Here is an 18,445-nt window from a genome sequence, read left to right as displayed (position 1 = left end):
ATACCAAAAACCCTAACTTGCCTACATCTAAACAAAGAATCACCAAGATTGAGACTTTATACCTTCTAGAAGATGATGAAGGTGAATAGATTTTGGATCCACAACCTTTAAGCCATCAAATGCTTCTCCAAAGGGTTCTTCTTTCTTCAAAATGCACCGAAACACACCAAAACACAAAAAATGCTCAAAACTCTCTAAAATGGGATTAGGGTTTCGTGGGAACTGCTTTGGGACAAAGGAGGCTGATGATAGAAGAGGCATTGAGGTTATAAACTGCTTAAATAGGGTCCAAACCCTAAATTTTAGGGTTTGCCCCCGGCTCGAGTATGCCCAATACGTACCGGGGGGAAAACACCGCGTCCAAGGCTCGACGAGGTATGCCCAGCGTACCTCAATTACGCGCAACGTAATGGCCACCTTTGCAAAATAAATTAACATTTAAAATTTAAGGAATTTACCTGGGAACCGAGCGTCACACACACGCACACACACACACACACACACATATATATATATATATATATATATATATATATATATATATATATATATATATATATGTGTGTGTGTGTGTGTGTGTGTGAAGCTTTATTATGTCCTTCTCCTATATATTTGCTTGGTTATATGACTCATTTGTTATACTACCCATAGCAATCAAAGGAGATTAGGAGAAGAATAAGTCTTTTGTTCTTGAAGAAGCCCTAAATTAATTTATAAATGATGGATCTATCAATTAATGTTAAGTCACGAATAATTAGACCAAGTCACCGGTGGGGTAACATCTAAACAAAATGTATGTTGGTGTTTTTGTACAAAGATCTTACTTTGATGATATTTTTTGAACATACAAAATTTATATGATGTTAGTTACTCTCCCCAGTCATTTTCCCTTGTTTTTTTCTTAATTAATTTTTACCGGTACATGATGGTTACCATAAGGTGACATTTGAACAAAGTATGTAGTTGTTGTTGTTTTTTTTATTTTTTATTTTTTTATTTTTTATTTTTTTTATTTTTTTACAAATGCCTTACATGGATTTTAAACAAACCAAACTTTAAGGTGTTTTTCGAATGTTATTAAAACACAGTTACCCTTATAAATCATTCATATGTATAATGTCAAAGAACCATTGTAAGTTGTTTTTTTGTCATATAAACTACCACATTATCATCTTGTAACAAATCGAAAATTAGAAACCATAAAAGTACCAAATTTTATAGGTTAACAAATATAAAAGGGTTTAAATAGTACCGAATAAAAACTTTGAATGGTTTAATTGACTAAAGAATATATAATATTTTTTGAATTTTGTGTAGACAAAATTTCACAACCAATTTTTGTGGTTTTCGAAAAGTAGCAACTTAAGGATAATGTTGGAAACCACTACATGGTTGGTCATTATTATTTGAAAATGTTGCATCGTTGTACTGACTCCGTTTGTTATATCATTAAATACATGTAAAACAACATTTTCCCCTTCTTTTTGTCTTTTCCTTATATCCTTATTGTATCATTACACTATTTCATTTGGTGTGGCATTTGTTTATACTTTATTCAATTCCAATTCCATCATTCTCCTATCCAATTCATCGTACTCAAATTCGATTGTTGTAATTCATCGTACTCAAATTCGATTGTTGTTCTTGTGACCGTGTGAATTACATGGAAATTATAGTCTAGAGCAAATTGAACAAGAATAGAGTATCAACTCTTTCATGAAGAACAAATCAAGTCCAATGCACGAAGTCGAGGAAGATGAGCCACACGTTGGGGTCGGTACCAGTGGCGGACGCAGAAGGATTTAGTAGGGGTGGCACTGAACATTTTTTTCCGAAAAAATCCAAATTATTAGTGGCACTCGTATTTTAAGCCGGTGCACCTAATAGAAAAAACATAATTTTTTTTGCACTACGTGCCGGAATCGGAGCAGTGGCCCAGGACCCCCCGGGCACCACTAAGGTCCGCCACTGGTCGGTACTGATAACGCACCAATCAACCATCAAGCGGTACCACCACTTTGTGGGGTCGTGGGGTTAGGAAGCCGCTCATACCGCTCTCTTTTATTATCTCTCCACTTGTACTTATGCATCAAAACTTGTACCAAAATGTATGAGTTAGGAGTAATGAATTTTCATGTATTATGTGTCTGGAAAACGGAAGTAAGAGTAGAGAGAAAATATTTGGTCCTCAAATTTTTAGTTATGTATTTTTTTTTCATTCCAATTCCATCATTCTCCTATCCAATTCATCGTACCCAAATCCGATTGTTGTTCTTGTGACCGTGTGAATTACATGGAAATTATAGTCTAGAGCAAATTGAACAAGAATAGAGTATCAACTCTTTCATGAAGAAAAAATCAAGTCCAATGCACGAAGTCGTGGAAGACGAGCCACATGTTGGGGTCAGTATCGATAACGCACCAATCAACCATCAGCGGTACCACCACTTTGTGGGGTCGCGAGGTTAGGAAGCCGCTCATCCCGCTCTCTTTTATTATCTCTCCACTTGTACTTATGCATCAAAACTTGTACTAAAATGCGTGAGTTAGGAGTAATGAATTTTCATGTATTACGAGTTTGGAAAAACGGAAGTAAGAGTAGAGAGAAAATTTTTGGTCCTCAAATTTTGAGTTATGTATTTTTTTTTCATTTCAACATATATAATTAGGGCACACGTTGGGGGCGGTATCGATCGCGCACCAATCTGCAATCAGGCGGTACCACCAATTTTGGGGTAGACAGGTTGAGGAAGCTTCTCATCTCGCTCTTTTTTCTCATCTATCCACTTATACATATGCATCACAACTTGTACAAAAGTATACAAGTTGGGAGTAATGAATTTTCATTTATTATGGGTTGGGAAAAACAGAAATGAGAGTAAAGAGAAAAACTGATGTATCGTCTAAGGTGACATGTGAGTTGAGAGGATAAACTTCCTCCACACTTATAGAAACAAAAAAAAAACCCTAATTAAATATATTAAAATAACAAAATAAAATAAACTTAAAAATTGAGGACAAAAAATTTTCAAATATAAACAACAAGACATATCATCAACTAAAATCATAAAAGAATGAACCAAAGCACAGAAATTCACTAACCTGACCCTTTGAAATTGACCGCTATTCATTATTCCTATGGTGATGTTTTATAGTTGATTTATTTATTTATTAATTAATGTTCATCTTTCATATTTATAAGGAATTAATTCCAAAATTCAATCAAGTTTTGCAAACCGTAAACAATAAATTTCACTAAAGATAAAATTTTGAAGAACATATATATGGGCTATGTTTGATGTATGGAAAACAAAGACGAACTATGTTTACATATAAGAAACTCTAACATTTGTTCTTTCCAAATGTTAAGAAAATGAATTCAACCAATCTCTTAATGTCCATAAGAAATGCTAGCATAAATTTGGGTTCGATCTCCTGTAGTGTATAGTGATGGTGAGAAGATGTAGGGATGAAGATGGTGCAACCGGAGACTAGGTGAGAGAGGTTGATGCGATGATGGTTAGAGAGGTAGGATGACGACGATGGTCGGATAGATGGGTTGGAGCAATGATGGTGAGAGATGGATGTGATGAAGATAATAAGCAAATGAGGTGAATGTTGAATCTTTCTTCCTAAATTTTCATTATGAGATGTGATTTTTCCACTTAAAAAATTGATTTATCCACGAGGTACATAACCTTTGCAGTTATTGTATAAATTAGTAAAATATTTATTTTATATGGATAAATCAATTCCTAAGCAGGAAAATCACCATGCTTTCAAAATAGGTATTGGGTTATTGGTTGTGTTAGGATTCAATTTTTTTTTTTTTTTGTTCTAAATATTATATCAAAGAGTAAAAATGGTTTCTATGATATATTTTATTTGTTGGTTTGGTACAAAGATAAGAGGGCGTATCCAATAAAATTAACATGTTAAAAATAACATTTTTACTACAAAAGAATGAAATTTGATTTGGAAACCACAACTACCACTCTACCAGCTCTGTAATGTTAGACCAATAATTATTCTTAAATTGTTATTTATTTGGAAACCACAGTGTGTGTATGAATTTGGGATTTTGGAGAAATGAAAAGGGAAAGAGAGTTTGGGGACTAACTTTGTAAATTACTCCATCCAAATCTTTATTTCAAATTCAGAACTTCCCTCCCCAATTCCCCTGTTATTCGTCTCGTGTTCCGACTCTTTCGTAAATGGCTTCCGAATCTGTGAAAAGAGATTGGTCTCTTAAAGATTTCGAGATCGGGAAACCCCTTGGCAAGGGCAAATTCGGCCGAGTCTACCTCGCCCGTGAAGTCAAGGTAACACGTTCATTTCAAATTATGCAATTAGGCTGTTAAATCACTCGATTTCCATGAAATTAGGGTTTAATTCGACGAATTTGGCTTTGTCTGTTCCTATCAGAGCAAGTACATAGTTGCCCTGAAAGTGATATTTAAAGAACAGATTGAAAAGTACAAACTCCAACACCAGCTCAAAAGAGAGATGGCGATCCAAAATAGCCTTCGTCATCCCAATGTTCTCAGACTTTATGGGTGGTTTCACGATTCAGAAAGAATCTTCCTAATTTTGGAGTACGCTCATGGAGGTGAGCTCTATGGAGAGCTTCGTAAATCTGGTCATTTGTCTGAGAAGCAAGCTGCCACTGTAATATTCCTATCCCTCTCTCTATCTCTCTCTTATATCCATTTTTCTAATCTGATTTATTGTTGGTGATCTTCAGTACATTGCTAGCCTTACACGGGCATTAGCTTATTGTCATGAGAAGCATGTGATCCATCGAGATATAAAACCTGAGAATTTGTTGCTAGATCATGAGGTATGTTAAGATGAATTTCCACTAGCTGTTGATTATTTGATTGACATATTTGAACAAATTATGGAGTCATGGAAGACTTTTTGTTGTACAACACTGTGATACTGTCACTGCTCCTTGAAGTTGTTAGCAGCAGCATCTTCCATTAGTTGTGCAATATGATAACATGAGACTTTTGGTTGTAGGGAAGACTGAAGATAGCAGACTTTGGGTGGTCTGTTAGGTCAAAAGACAAGAGACACACAATGTGTGGAACATTAGATTATCTGGCACCAGAAATGGTGGAACAAAAAGCTCATGATTATGCAGTTGATAATTGGACATTAGGCATTCTGTGTTATGAGTTTCTTTATGGTGTCCCTCCTTTTGAGGCAGATAGCCAAGCAGATACCTTTAGAAGGTAATCAACAACTTTGCTCCTCTTTCTTTCTGTATATGTGTGTGTGTGTGTGTTTGTTTGTTGTGTAATAAGTAACCAGATTTGGTATGTGCTCAGGATTATGAAGATTGATCTCACCTTCCCTTCAAGCCCTCAAGTATCTAAAGAAGCTAAACATCTCATCACTCGAGTAAGTTATGTGTGTATAGTAGGTTTTCACCTAATAATGTGTTGATTCTTTCATTTTCTATAATTCAATGGTTTGAACAAATGCAGCTTTTGGTGAAGGATTCGGATAAAAGGCTTCCCCTTGAGAAGATCTTGGAGCATCCTTGGATTATTGTGAATGCTGATCCTGATGGTACTTGCTCTTAATACAAGTTCTAGTTTTTAAATAGGAATTACGATTTAAGACAAACAGTTTTTATTGGTATAGCAGCTTCTTCTTTAGGTATCATTAAGTTGATTTGAAGCTGTATGTGAAGGGTGTTTATGTTGTTAGGCCTCAAAGAAATTTGTATAAGTGTTAGGAAAATGATTAAAGGATGTTCAATCTTTTGTTGCCTCCTTTTGTGTCAATTGGTTGGTTTGTGATTCGTGAAAAATGATATTTTGTTATTGAAAACATTAGATTTTGGTCAAAACACATCCAAATACTAACATGTGTTGCCTTTTTTTCTTTTAACATACATGGAGCTATTTCATGTTTGAGTCTAGATGAAGAAATGGAAGTAGAGCCCTATAATGACAAAAAAAAAAAGAACACAGTTGCTATTTTTTGTGTCTAACCAGTTTAGGCTAAATGAAAGAAACAAATTTAAACTGCCCAATAACCTCTAAACCATGCTTGAAATTATATCATAGCAGTGAAATTGCTTTGTATTTGGATGATATTGTTGGACACACTGTAAGTATGAAAAAAATGAGTTAAAATGAGATATAGATTGTAAAGTGATATATATATATATATATATATATATATATATATATATATATATATATATATATAGAAATGAGTTCTATGGAAAACGAATAACTAGGGCAACATATGTTGGAACCAATAATCAAGTGCCACATGTCCATTTCTTTATTCACAAGTAATGTATTGTGGAAGTTATTTATGTAGTTATTGTAAAGTGATGTGTTGTCATGTTTTCATTGGTTCAAACATGTGTTTTATATCTGCCGCTCTAACCCTCCGGCGTACCGGCGCGACAGGCATGGTATAATCATAAATGATTATACAACACCGGCCATTCCTTTCTTCTCCGCCACCATCCCCACCACCATAACCGCCACAGCCACCACCACTATCACCACCTTTGACACCAACCGACCCCACCACTATCAACTCCGTTACTTATACCACCGCCACCTCTGTCACCACCACCTCTTCTGCCACCAACTGTTATAATCATGTATGATTATTCAATCTGTGAACATACATATATGTATAATCATTTATGATTAGACATATACTTATAAACATGTATAATCCTATATAATTATACCTCTCAGCCATATAATCATTTATGATTAGGCATACCTCGTTGCTGCCGGTATGCTTGAGCATTAGAGCGACAAATGAAAAATATGTGGTTGAAGTCGAATCTCAAGATCTTTACTTTTTTTTTAATCTCAAGTGAACCGTCCCCTATATATATATATATATATATATATATATATATATATATATATATATATATATATATATATATATATATATTACAAAAGATTTGTGAGAATTTGGGAACTCCTAAGGGTGCGTTTGGTTGTGGAAAATTTTTCCAAGAAAAACGAAAATTTTGAAAACGCGTTTGGTTCGTTCAGTTTTCCAAAGTTTTCTAAGAAAATGAAAATTTTTAGGGTGCGTTTAGTTGCGGAAAAATGGGCCGTTCCGGAAAAATTTTCCAAGAAAAATGAGAATTTTGAAAACGCGTTTAGTTCGTATATTTTTCTAAATTTTTCACGGAAAATGAAAATTTTCCGTTTTCTAAAATTACAAAGAAGTTGGAAATTTTTGGAAAACCAATAATTATTGTTTTCCACATTTTTCTAATTCCAAATTTTTTCTAAAATATAAACACACACTCACTCTCATCTCTACCTACCCCCATTTCTACACTTTCAACCCACCACACCCCTACCTACCCATACCCACCCACTCCCAAGCCCACCCCTACAAACACACACCTACCCCAACCCCCACCCATAACCACCCCCCGCCCCACACACACCCACCCACAAACACACACGCACACACAAACACAAAGCCACCCCACCCCCACAAACAGACACGCACACATAAACAAATACCCACCCCTACCCCCAAACACACACACACACACACACACACACACACCCATCCCCACCCCACCCAATCCCCCACAAACACACACACACACACAAAAAAACCTACACCTACCCCACCCCCACAAACACACACACACAAACCCACCCCACCCCCAAAAACACACACACACCCACACCCACCCCCACCCCCACAAACACACACACACACCCCCACAAACACACACAGACACACCTATCCACCCAACACCACTACCACAATCACCGACCTATCATCACCATCACCATCACCACCACCACTACCCCATCAGCACCACCGCCATCACCACCACTGTCACGATTGTCGCTACCACCACCGCCGCCCCCACCCCCACCCTACCACCACAACTGTTTTCTAAAAATGAAAACCAATACACCACCACTGCCACGATTGTCGCTACCACCACCGCCGCCGACCCGTTACCACCGCCGCCCCCACCCCCACCCTACCACCACAACTGTTTTCTAAAAATGAAAACCAATAGAAAAATACACATCTAAACATGTTTTCTAATTTTCTAAAACTGAAAATGAAAAATGAATAAGTTTTAACTAAACGCGTTTTACAAAATTTTCAATGAAAAATGAAAACGAAAAATGAAAACAGAAAAGGAAAAACGAAAAATTGAAAATGAAAACTGTTTTTCCGTAACTAAACGCAACCTTAGTTTTCCAAATTGTATGTAAGTTAGAAAAGCGAGTTCTATAGTTTTCCAAAATTTTCCAAATTTTTAAGATGGAAAATGAAAACTCTACCGCTTCCTACTAAACGCGTTTTCTAAAATTTTCATTGCAAACTAAAAATGAAAACTCAACTCTATTTTTTGAAAACATTTTCTTAAAAAAGGAAAACAGTTTTCCACAACCAAACGCATCCTAATCCGCTCATCATTTTTCAAAATCAAAAACACCAATCTTCTCCAAATGGTGCGTTTAAGCTATTTCTAGGCTAAAAAGGAGATTTGAGGATTTTTTTAATTTATTTTGGAAATTTACATGTATGCACAATCAACAGTTATATGGATTGCTGATTGTGCTCATTAACAATCCATATGAATGTTGATTGTGTACATCCGTCTATAAATGCTGATTGTGCATAAATTCATATTTCCAAAAAAACCATATATATATATATATATATATATATATATATATATATATATATATATATATATATATATGTGTGTGTGTGTGTGTTAATTGTTGTAGGTATGGCTTTTCGAAAAAGAATTGTTCTAGGTATGTATCTTTGTAGTTTGTTTCATTAAATTAACATGTCTATGAAATCAATAATCATAAGCACTTGCTTTTAAAACTTGTCTGTGTAGCAGTTGGATTTACCTTGTTTTTATCATTTAGGTTGAAAACAATCCAAAATGCAAGAATATAATCTTATTATATCATTGATTTGTTTAGTAACGTTAATTTCAAATTTTAAAACTAGAACTTTTGTTGTAGATTCGCCACAATTAGATAAGCGCTAAATATGGACTCAGTATGTCTTATGAAAAATCATTCACGTTCCCTCCACGTTTCAAAAGGGTTAGAGTTTACTTTTGCTACATTGTTATTGTGATGGTATATAAGATCTGTATTGGAAACCCAAAAAAATTCGTATTAAAACATCAAAGTTTGAAAACTCTACCCGGTTTGTGTTTATTGTTATTTTCACACAATATTGTATTTGGATAGACTTTTGGAAACAGTCAAAATAAATAAGTGTTATAATAAATAAATTAACAACAATACATTGCTAGTCGTTCCATTGAATCCTCCCCGCAACTCTAGTTTTTAACATTTGGCTTCATTAATATAAAAATATATAGAAATAATAGTATATTTTCAAAGTTGAGGGGTAAAAGAAAACTTGAGATTTATATATTTACGGATCGAGTTTTTTTATGGAGAAAACACCGAGGGCTTTGTTGCTACCATGAAGATGTTGGAAGAAGGTCAAAATCAAAAGGGGGAAGAGGATGGAATCTGTGGGTTGCCTGATTGTTTGCTTCTTGAAATCCTCTCTCGTCTACCCTCCACAAAAGTTGCCATTAGAACAGGGACACTCTCCAAGCGATGGGCATATCTTTGGACTTGGGTACCTACTCTTATTTTTGCACATTACGATCATCCCCATCCCTGGATCTGGTGTGAATGCTTACGAAAGCCTAACTCAATTTACGATTTCGCTGGATTGGTGGAGAAAACCCTAACTCAATGTCGCCAATTGAAGCTCAAGAAATTCGAACTGCGAACCCATTATGATATTCGATTTGAATCTCAGTTCAACAATTGGATTCGTCATGCCATAAGTTGTAACGTTGAAGAGCTTAACTTGGAGTTTATGTACCCGGATGAGTTTTGGTTAGATCAATCTATTTTCATCAATTCTTGTTTTACTGATCTGAAATTAGCAGGCTGCAAGTTGAATCCAAGTGGGGCGATTAGTTGGAAAAATCTTAAGAGTTTGTATATTTCTTATATGAAATTAGATGAAGATTTGATTGTAAATATTTTATCTGGAAGTCCTCTATTGGAAACTTTGGTGTTGGAAGATTTAGATGATTATACCGGGATATATACTACTTCAGATGATGAATCTGAAGCCAATATCATGAAAACCAATGCTTCTAATAGTTTATCACTAACTCAATGTCCCCAATTAAAGCTCAAGAAATTCAAATTACTTTCCTGTAATGATATTAAGTTGGAATCACAACTCAACAGTTGGATTCTTTATGCTATACGGTGTAATATTAAAGAGATTTATTTAATTTTATGGACTGATGACGGAATCGAATATGAGTTTATGTTAGATCAAACTCTTTTCGCCTGTTCATGTTTTACTCATCTGACCTTACATAGGTGCATGGTTAATCCGATTGGGGCAATTAGTTGGAAAAATCTTAAGAATTTGTGTGTAAGTTATGGGAGTTTAGATGAAGATTTGATTGAAAATATATTATCAGGGAGTCCTGTATTGGAAACTTTGGAGTTAGAGGATTGCTTTGGTTACGGGAGGCTTGATATTACTTCAAAGAGTGTTAAAAACTTGGTCATATCTGGATACGATGATTTTGAATTTGATGGATCTGAAGACGATGTCATCGAAATCAATGCTCTTAATATTCAATCACTAACAATAAAAAATGAAATAAATTTGTTGAAGATTTTGTTGGTAGATGTGTCTTCTTTAGTCAAAGCCGACTTAAATTATTCTAATAGAGGGATCCGGTATCGCCACACAACGCTTGAAGATGAGATGCTTAAAGGATTTATAATGAATCTTGGCCATGTCAAGGAACTTAAAATTGGGTTTTTTTGTTCTGAGGTAAGATTTCTTTGTCTTTTTCAATTTTGGATAAACTTGTTTCAAATTATTTAATCACTAAATCGGTTTGTCTTGTGACTTGGTATTGGTAGGTTGTTACCTGTTTGCAAGAAAAAGGTTTCATTTTTCCATCACATGTCAAGTTTCATGAAGTGGAAGAAGTCACCGAGAGCTCAACTGATTGGTGGTGATGCTTTAAGTTCATGTGTAGGCATAAGATTTTTTTTTTTTTTTTTTTTTTTTTTTTTTTTTTTTTTCCATCTCAACTGGTTATAAATCTGTTACTCTGATTACTTTTTCTTTTTTCATTATCTCAACTGGTTATAAATCATATTTATAAATCTGTTATAAATATGATGTCCTAATAACAAAATATATATATATATATATATATATATATATATATATATATATATATATATATATATATATATATATATATATATATATATATATATATATATAGAAGTTTGATTCTTTGATGTATATACAGTTGGAGGTCTTGTAGCTGAGACGGCTGCAAATAGTTGCATGAAGCAGTAAAAGATTAAGGAAAGCATTATTTCTCTCTTGTATAAATAAAAAATAAAAATCAAATACTATTATGATGCCATGAATTCTAACTTAAAAATAAGAATACTTAACATGTATACGCTTTTCTTTTGTTGGCCGCTCAACGTGGTTTGTAGTCACATTTAATGTGTATACATTTAGTTATCATTCCACTACTAAAGTTGGGTAGTTTATTTACTAAAAATACAATGCCTTAGTAAAAAAACAGAAGTACAATGTTGTGATAGAATGAAATAAATGTATGTTGCTGTTTCTTGTATTTAGCAATGCACAATGCTCCAATAAAAAACAAAACGGAATTTTCGTAGCTATAACTGCAAAGATTTTTCAAAGTAGAGTGTTTTGATATAAAAAAGCGAAAAGATGATGCTAGAATTGAACGCATTTACCATGGGTGTTGCTAAAAACCCTTGGATAATAGCACATGTGTGGGTTCATTAAAGATTCCTTATTTTTTAAAGTAAGAGAAATATTGAAAGTATAATATTATAATAGAAACAAACGAAATTAGGAAACAATAATCAATAAATAAAAAAGTACATTGCTACTAATTAACAAAAATACAATGTTTATATAAGAAAAATATTGAAAGTACAGTGCCTTTATAAGAAAAATATTGGAAGTATAATATTATAGCATGTCTGTCGATGCAAACACAAATTTTAGATCTTTCAAGTTTAAATCCAAAATCTTTCACTGTTTAATCCCCATCAAATTCAAAATTAGTGTGAAAGGAGCCATGTTATTGATTTCTTGTTATGAATTGAATACTCTTTTATTAAAAATTGTCACACTCAATTCAGGTATGAATTTATGCTTTGAGTACTTAAGTTTTAAAATTGGGTTTTGTGGCTTTTCCCTCCCTGCCGTGGTGATTGGCTTACCAACACTTGGTGATGTCGCGTCACCACGACACGATAATTTAGAAAAGTTGTGAGAGTTGGAGTAATAGCATCCAAGTGATCATAAAGATTGAGTCTCCAAGCTAACTCCACAAGGCTACATTGGCAATCTACCCCACCAAGTCTAAAAGTCAAAACCCTAGTGCCATTCATATTGCCTTGAAAAGTGAACAAAATTATGGAAAAGAATTCCACACACAATTCTCTATATATTGGCCCTTGAATTTTTGAACAAACTCCCCCATCCAACACAAGTAAAACTAAAACCCTTTCCCACGTATACTCGAGTCAAATATGGCTCAATTTGAGTGGCAAATCCCACACTTGCAATTTAATTCTAATCTATACGAATCTTAATCTATTAAGTCATAACTTGGCCGAAAAAATAAAAATACCATTTTACCTTTTTGGCCAAAATACATCTTCTTATGCACTCTTTCTATTAAACTTGTTCATCTAACTTTTTCTAAGTGACTTAAATTTATCTTGGACATTTTTATGAAGCCATAACTTCATAATCTCATATATTTCTCATAATTGAGCATTTTGTCTTTTTGGTCCATATTTGACTAAAAGTCAGCCTCCTTTAAATTTCAGATTCTGACATTAAACTTTTAAAATTTTCCTCATTAGCACTTCATACTTTATAAACTCTACATGATCCATATTTTTTTATGCTGATGACAAATGCTATATTGGTAGTTTTTTAAAAGTTAATAAAAGGAATGAAAATATGATGTTATAGTAAATAAATTAACACTACATTGCCTATTTTTTTTCATTGAACTCTTGATTTTTAACATTTGGCCAATGATAGATCATTAAAGATCGACATGAATACGGAAATATATAGACCGAATGGTATATTTTCAAAGTTGAGGGGGTTAAGCAAAACTTGAGATGTATACATTTCCGGCGATCGAGTGATGTGCAGTTATTCATGGGAATGCAGAGAGGAGGGCTCTGTTGCCGCTTGCCACCATGGAGATGTTTGAAGAACGTCAAAATCAACCAAAAAATGCCGAGAAACGGATTAAGTATCAAGAAATCACGGAGAAAGGGGACGAGGATGGAATCAGTGCGTTGCCCGATGGATTGCTTCTTGAAATCCTCTCTCGTTTACCCTATACAAAAGATGCGATTAGAACAGGTAAACTCTCCAAGCGATGGGAAAATCTTTGGAATTGGGTACCTACTCTGATTTTTACACATTTAGTGTTAAGATTTATGGAGTCATGAACAAATTGACAAGTTCCTAAGAGTTCAAGGGCCATAAATGAAACTTGGAAATTAAAACAATTGAATTGTTGAATGGACGGTGGAATCAATTGTTTAATATTTATTGTCACTATCTCTAATGTGAACGCAACAATTGAACATTTGAATTGGACGCGAACTTTCGGTGGAATAATCAATGGACGGCTAAAGAAAAATCTACGCATTTTTCAATCTTTGCGGCAATCTTGTGCATATTGCGGCTCACAAATATACCTATATATATGCATGTATGTTTTGCATATTTTGTGTGCAAAAACTTGAGAGAACATCAAGTGTAGAGTGTCAAGCCAATTGTAATCTTGTGAGTTTTAATAAAATTCTCTAGTTGCAGCCCGTGGATGTAGGATTTGCACCGAATCCGAACCACGTAAAATCCTTGTGTTCTTCTTGCTTTATTTTCATGAGTTTGTGTGTGTGTGATAGTGTGTTTCCGCTGCGTGTACCCGGTCCGGTTCCTAACAACTGGTATCAGAGCTAGATTAGCGAGGTTTGGAGGGTACGATCGTTTTTTTTATCACGCACGAGTGTACCTGATTTGTATCTTGTTTGTCATAATGGCTGAAGACAAGGTTGTAATCGAAAAGTTCAACGGTTCTGATTTTAGCTGGTGGAAAATGCAATTAGAAGCATTGCTATGTCAGAAAGACTTGGACGTGGTACTCGGAGACAAACCGGAGAAAATGGAAAAAGCTGCTGAAGATGCGTGGAACTCAAAGGACAAGAAAGCCAAGGCGGTTATTACATTGTCATTGACGAAGAGCGTTGCTTTCAACATCATGAATGAAACCCCGGCGCGTGGTATGATGGAGGCTCTGTCAAATATGTATGAGAAACCATCGGCGGCTAACAAGGTGTTCTTGATGAAGGAGTTGTTCACTACAAGGATGAATGAGGAAGGCTCAGTTACGGTTCACATTAATAATCTAAATTCAATTATGTCCAGATTATCATCTGTGGGAATTAAATTTGATAATGAGACTCAAGCTTCAGTGCTACTAGCTTCTCTACCTGATAGCTGGTCCGGAACAGTTACTGCTGTTACGAGTTCCGTGGGGACCAGTGGTATGACTTTTGAAGGGGTTAGAAATTTGGTTCTTGGCGAAGATATCAGACACAAGAATCAAGGTGGATCTTCCTCTTCTGATTTATTAAATATCGGAAGAAGTAGAGGGAATAGCAGGAATAGTGGAAGCAGTGGGAGTCGGGGAAGAAGTTCATCTAGAACTAGGAAGAATGTGAAGTGCTGGAACTGCCAGGAGGTGGGACATGTTAAGAGTCAATGTCCAAAGAAAGAATTAAACATTGCCGGTGCTGAGAGTGTGTCTGAGGATGATGCATTGTTACTCAGTATGGAAAGTTCTGTAGACTCTTGGGTCATGGATTCAGGGGCTTCGTTTCACGCCATGGACAACGGGGAAACGATGGTGAATCTAAAAGAAGGAGATTTTGGAAAGGTACGTTTGGCAAATGACGAGATGCTTCAAGTAACGGGCATAGGAGATATTGATCTGGTTACTTCATTGGGAACTACATGGAACCTGAAGAATGTCAGGGTGATTCCGGAGCTGAAAAAGAAATTGATTTCTGTTGGTCAGCTGGATAAACAAGGACTGGAAGTAAGGATTGGTGGTGGTAAATGGATGGTGGTCAATGGTGATCTGGTGATTGCTCGTGGTATGAAGTGTGGGTCATTGTATATGGTTGAGGTACCTGCTGAGGGAAGTATGACCGTCCCTGTTAAGCAAGACAAAATCTAGTTCGCTAAATCTAGTGCTAAGAGACTTCATTTTGCAAACATGAATTCTGGAGCCAAAAAGATGTTAGCTGAACGAGTTCGAAAGTCTAAACCATTCAGGGGATTCTGTGACAATGGGAGCACGGGACGTGTTTCGGGTACAGTTACAAAGAGCCGTTGGGTTTTGAAGACTAAGACTGAAAATTTCTCTCCTGTTGGATGTTTGCTATGTTTGGAGAGTGTTAGTGTCCTCGGTGCATCTCTGGATCCGGTGGAGTGTCCAAACCAGTTGAGACAGAGGATGAGTCGGTGGTGGGATTAGCCACGACTGAGTTGGAGCTAGTGGGAGCTTCAACTGGCCCTTCTAGTACTTGAAGATGAGGGGCGGCTGCAACTAGAGAAATCAGACTAAGTTTTAGCTTGTTCTTTGGAACTGGAAGCTTGAAGGACTTGGTTGTTTTTTAAGATTACTGGAGTAACTGAGAGTTGGATGGCGGAGAAAGACTAATTTGTTCAAGTCTCCAAGTGGGAGATTGTTAAGATTTATGGAGTCATGAACAAATTGACAAGTTCCTAAGAGTTCAAGGGCCATAAATGAAACTTGGAAATTAAAACAATTGAATTGTTGAATGGACAGTGGAATCAATTGTTTAATATTTATTGTCACTATCTCTGATGTGAACGCAACAATTGAATATTTGAATTGGACGCGAACTTTCGGTGGAATAATCAATGGACGGCTAAAGAAAAATCTACGCATTTTTCAATCTTTGCGGCAATCTTGTGCATATTGCGGCTCACAAATATACATATATATGCATGTATGTTTTGCATATTTTGTGTGCAAAAACTTGAGAGAACATCAAGTGTAGAGTGTCAAGCCAATTGTAATCTTGTGAGTTTTAATAAAATTCTTTAGTTGCAGCCCGTGGATGTAGGATTTGCACCGAATCCGAACCACGTAAAATCCTTGTGTTCTTCTTGCTTTATTTTCATGAGTTTGTGTGTGTGTGATAGTGTGTTTCCGCTGCGTGTACCCGGTCCGGTTCCTAACATTTAGATCATCATCGCCGGTGTGAATGTTTTCAAAACCCTAACTCAATTTACGATTTCGCGCGATTGGTGGAGAAAACCCTAACTCAATGTCGCCAATTGAAGCTCAAGAAATTCAAACTGCATTCGTATTATGCTATTCGATTTGAATCGCAGTTCAACAATTGGATTCGTCATGCTATAAGTTGTGACGTTGAAGAGCTTGACTTGGAGTTTCTGTACAGGGACAGGGACGCTGAGTTTCGGCTAGATCAATCTATTTTCAACAATTCTTGTTTTACCGATCTGAAATTAGCAGGCTGCATGTTGAATCCAAGTGGAGCGATTAGTTGGAAAAATCTCAAGAGTTTGTATATTTCCTATCTTAAATTAGATGAAGACTTGATCGTAAATATATTATAAGGAACTCCTGTATTGGAAACTTTGGTGTTGGAAGATTTTGATGGTTATAGGGGGATAAATATTAGTTCATATGATGAATCTGAAGACGATATCATCAAAATCAATGCTCCCCAACTGAAGAAGCTCAAGAAATTCGAAGTGTCATCTGAATTTGATATTAAGTTAGAATTACAACTCAACAGTTGGATTTTTTATGTTATAAGATGCAACGTTAAAGAGATTATATTAAGGTTATCAACTAACAAATTCGAATCTGAATCAGATTTTACGTTTAGATCAAACTCTTTTCACCTGTTCGTGTCTGACTGATCTGACATTAGATCTGTGCACATGCATGGTTATTCCAGCTGGGGTGATTAGTTGGAAAAATCTTAGGAATTTGTGTATAAGGTATGGGAGTTTAGATGAAAGATTGATTGAAAATATATTATCAGGGAGTCCTGTATTGGAAACTTTGGAGTTGGATCTTTGCTATGGTTATAGGAGGCTTGATATTACTTCAAAGAGTGTTAAAAACTTGGTGATATCTAAATACTGGAATTACTTGAATTGTTATGATGGATCTGCATCTGACGCCGATTTGGATAGATACTTGGATTATTGTATTGGATCTGAAGCCGATATCGATATCGATATCATCGAAATCAATGCTCCTAATATTCAATCACTAACAATCCAACAGGAAATAGATTTGTTGAAGCTTTTGTTGGTAGATGTGTCTTCTTTAGTTAAAGCTAACTTAAATTATACAGCACCTAAAAAAGTGGAAGAAGAGATGCTTAAAGGATTTATAATGAAGCTTGGCCATGTCAAGGAGCTTAAAATTGGGATTTTATGTTCTGAGGTAAAACATATTTTGCTTTTTTTTTTTTTTTTTTTTTTTTCATTTTGGATAAACTTGTTTAGATGAGTGCCCCTATTTATTTTATGACTAAATTGTTGTTTTGTCACTTGGTGTTGGTAGGTTGTTTCCTTTATGCAAGATAAAGGTTTCGTTTTTCCATCAAATGTCAAGTTTCCTGAAGTGGAAGAAGTCACCAAGAGCTCAACTGATTGGTGGTGATGATTTAAGTTCATGTTTATGCATTAGTTTTTTTTTTTTCCCACTCAACTGGTTATATATCTGTTAATCTGATTACTTTTTCTTTTTTCATTATCTTACTTTCTTTTGTATTACAGCTGGTTAAATGTTACTAGTTTTTCTTTTCCTATTATCTCATTTTCTTTCGAGCTACGTCAGGTTAAATCTGTTAACTCAACAGATTAAATCTGTTAATTTTGATTAGGATATGTTGGGATCTTAAATCCAAAAACAACAATGTACTTTTTTTTTTCGAAATATTTATAATCCCATTTGTAGTTATGGCAACAGATAAATCTTTTGCAAAATACAAATAGAATGGCTCAAGAAACAGCAATGTACTTTGGTCTGAATCCCGGTAAACAAATAAGTAATTAAATAGGTAACTCACAGAATAACCTGTGGGTAAAATTTCCAAAATTCTTATCTTATGATCATTTTCAAACTAGATTACATTACAAATGTGGTCCCTATTTTGTGTCCTTTTTCGAGTTTGTTCAAGGGCAAAATCGTCTTGGTTTGGTGAAG

The 18,445-nt window shown here is 35.1% G+C and overlaps 3 protein-coding genes across 3 annotated transcripts; all 3 read left to right on the top strand.

Moving 5' to 3' along the window:
- Nucleotides 1-4,094: 4,094 nt before the first annotated feature.
- On the top strand, nt 4,095-5,860 carry AUR3 (ataurora3). Its single transcript, XM_079051884.1, has 6 exons — nt 4,095-4,322; nt 4,426-4,668; nt 4,745-4,840; nt 5,023-5,237; nt 5,334-5,406; nt 5,493-5,860. The coding sequence occupies exons 1-6, from the start codon at nt 4,215-4,217 to the stop codon at nt 5,589-5,591; spliced, it is 834 nt and encodes a 277-aa protein (XP_078908010.1). The 5' UTR covers nt 4,095-4,214; the 3' UTR covers nt 5,592-5,860.
- A 3,591-nt stretch (nt 5,861-9,451) lies between these two features.
- Nucleotides 9,452-11,540, top strand: LOC145116046 (FBD-associated F-box protein At5g56370-like). Its single transcript, XM_079052410.1, has 3 exons — nt 9,452-10,893; nt 10,986-11,100; nt 11,387-11,540. The coding sequence occupies exons 1-2, from the start codon at nt 9,499-9,501 to the stop codon at nt 11,082-11,084; spliced, it is 1,494 nt and encodes a 497-aa protein (XP_078908536.1). The 5' UTR covers nt 9,452-9,498; the 3' UTR covers nt 11,085-11,100; nt 11,387-11,540.
- A 4,703-nt stretch (nt 11,541-16,243) lies between these two features.
- On the top strand, nt 16,244-18,050 carry LOC145115833 (F-box/LRR-repeat protein At5g02910-like). Its single transcript, XM_079052189.1, has 2 exons — nt 16,244-17,680; nt 17,801-18,050. The coding sequence occupies exons 1-2, from the start codon at nt 17,171-17,173 to the stop codon at nt 17,897-17,899; spliced, it is 609 nt and encodes a 202-aa protein (XP_078908315.1). The 5' UTR covers nt 16,244-17,170; the 3' UTR covers nt 17,900-18,050.
- Nucleotides 18,051-18,445: the final 395 nt, after the last annotated feature.

This window comes from Lactuca virosa, chromosome 5, assembly GCF_052849685.1.
Source record: "Lactuca virosa cultivar CGN04683 chromosome 5, Lactuca_virosa_CGN04683_v6, whole genome shotgun sequence".
NCBI lineage: Eukaryota > Viridiplantae > Streptophyta > Magnoliopsida > Asterales > Asteraceae > Lactuca > Lactuca virosa.
This window is presented reverse-complemented; position numbering and strand designations above follow the sequence as displayed.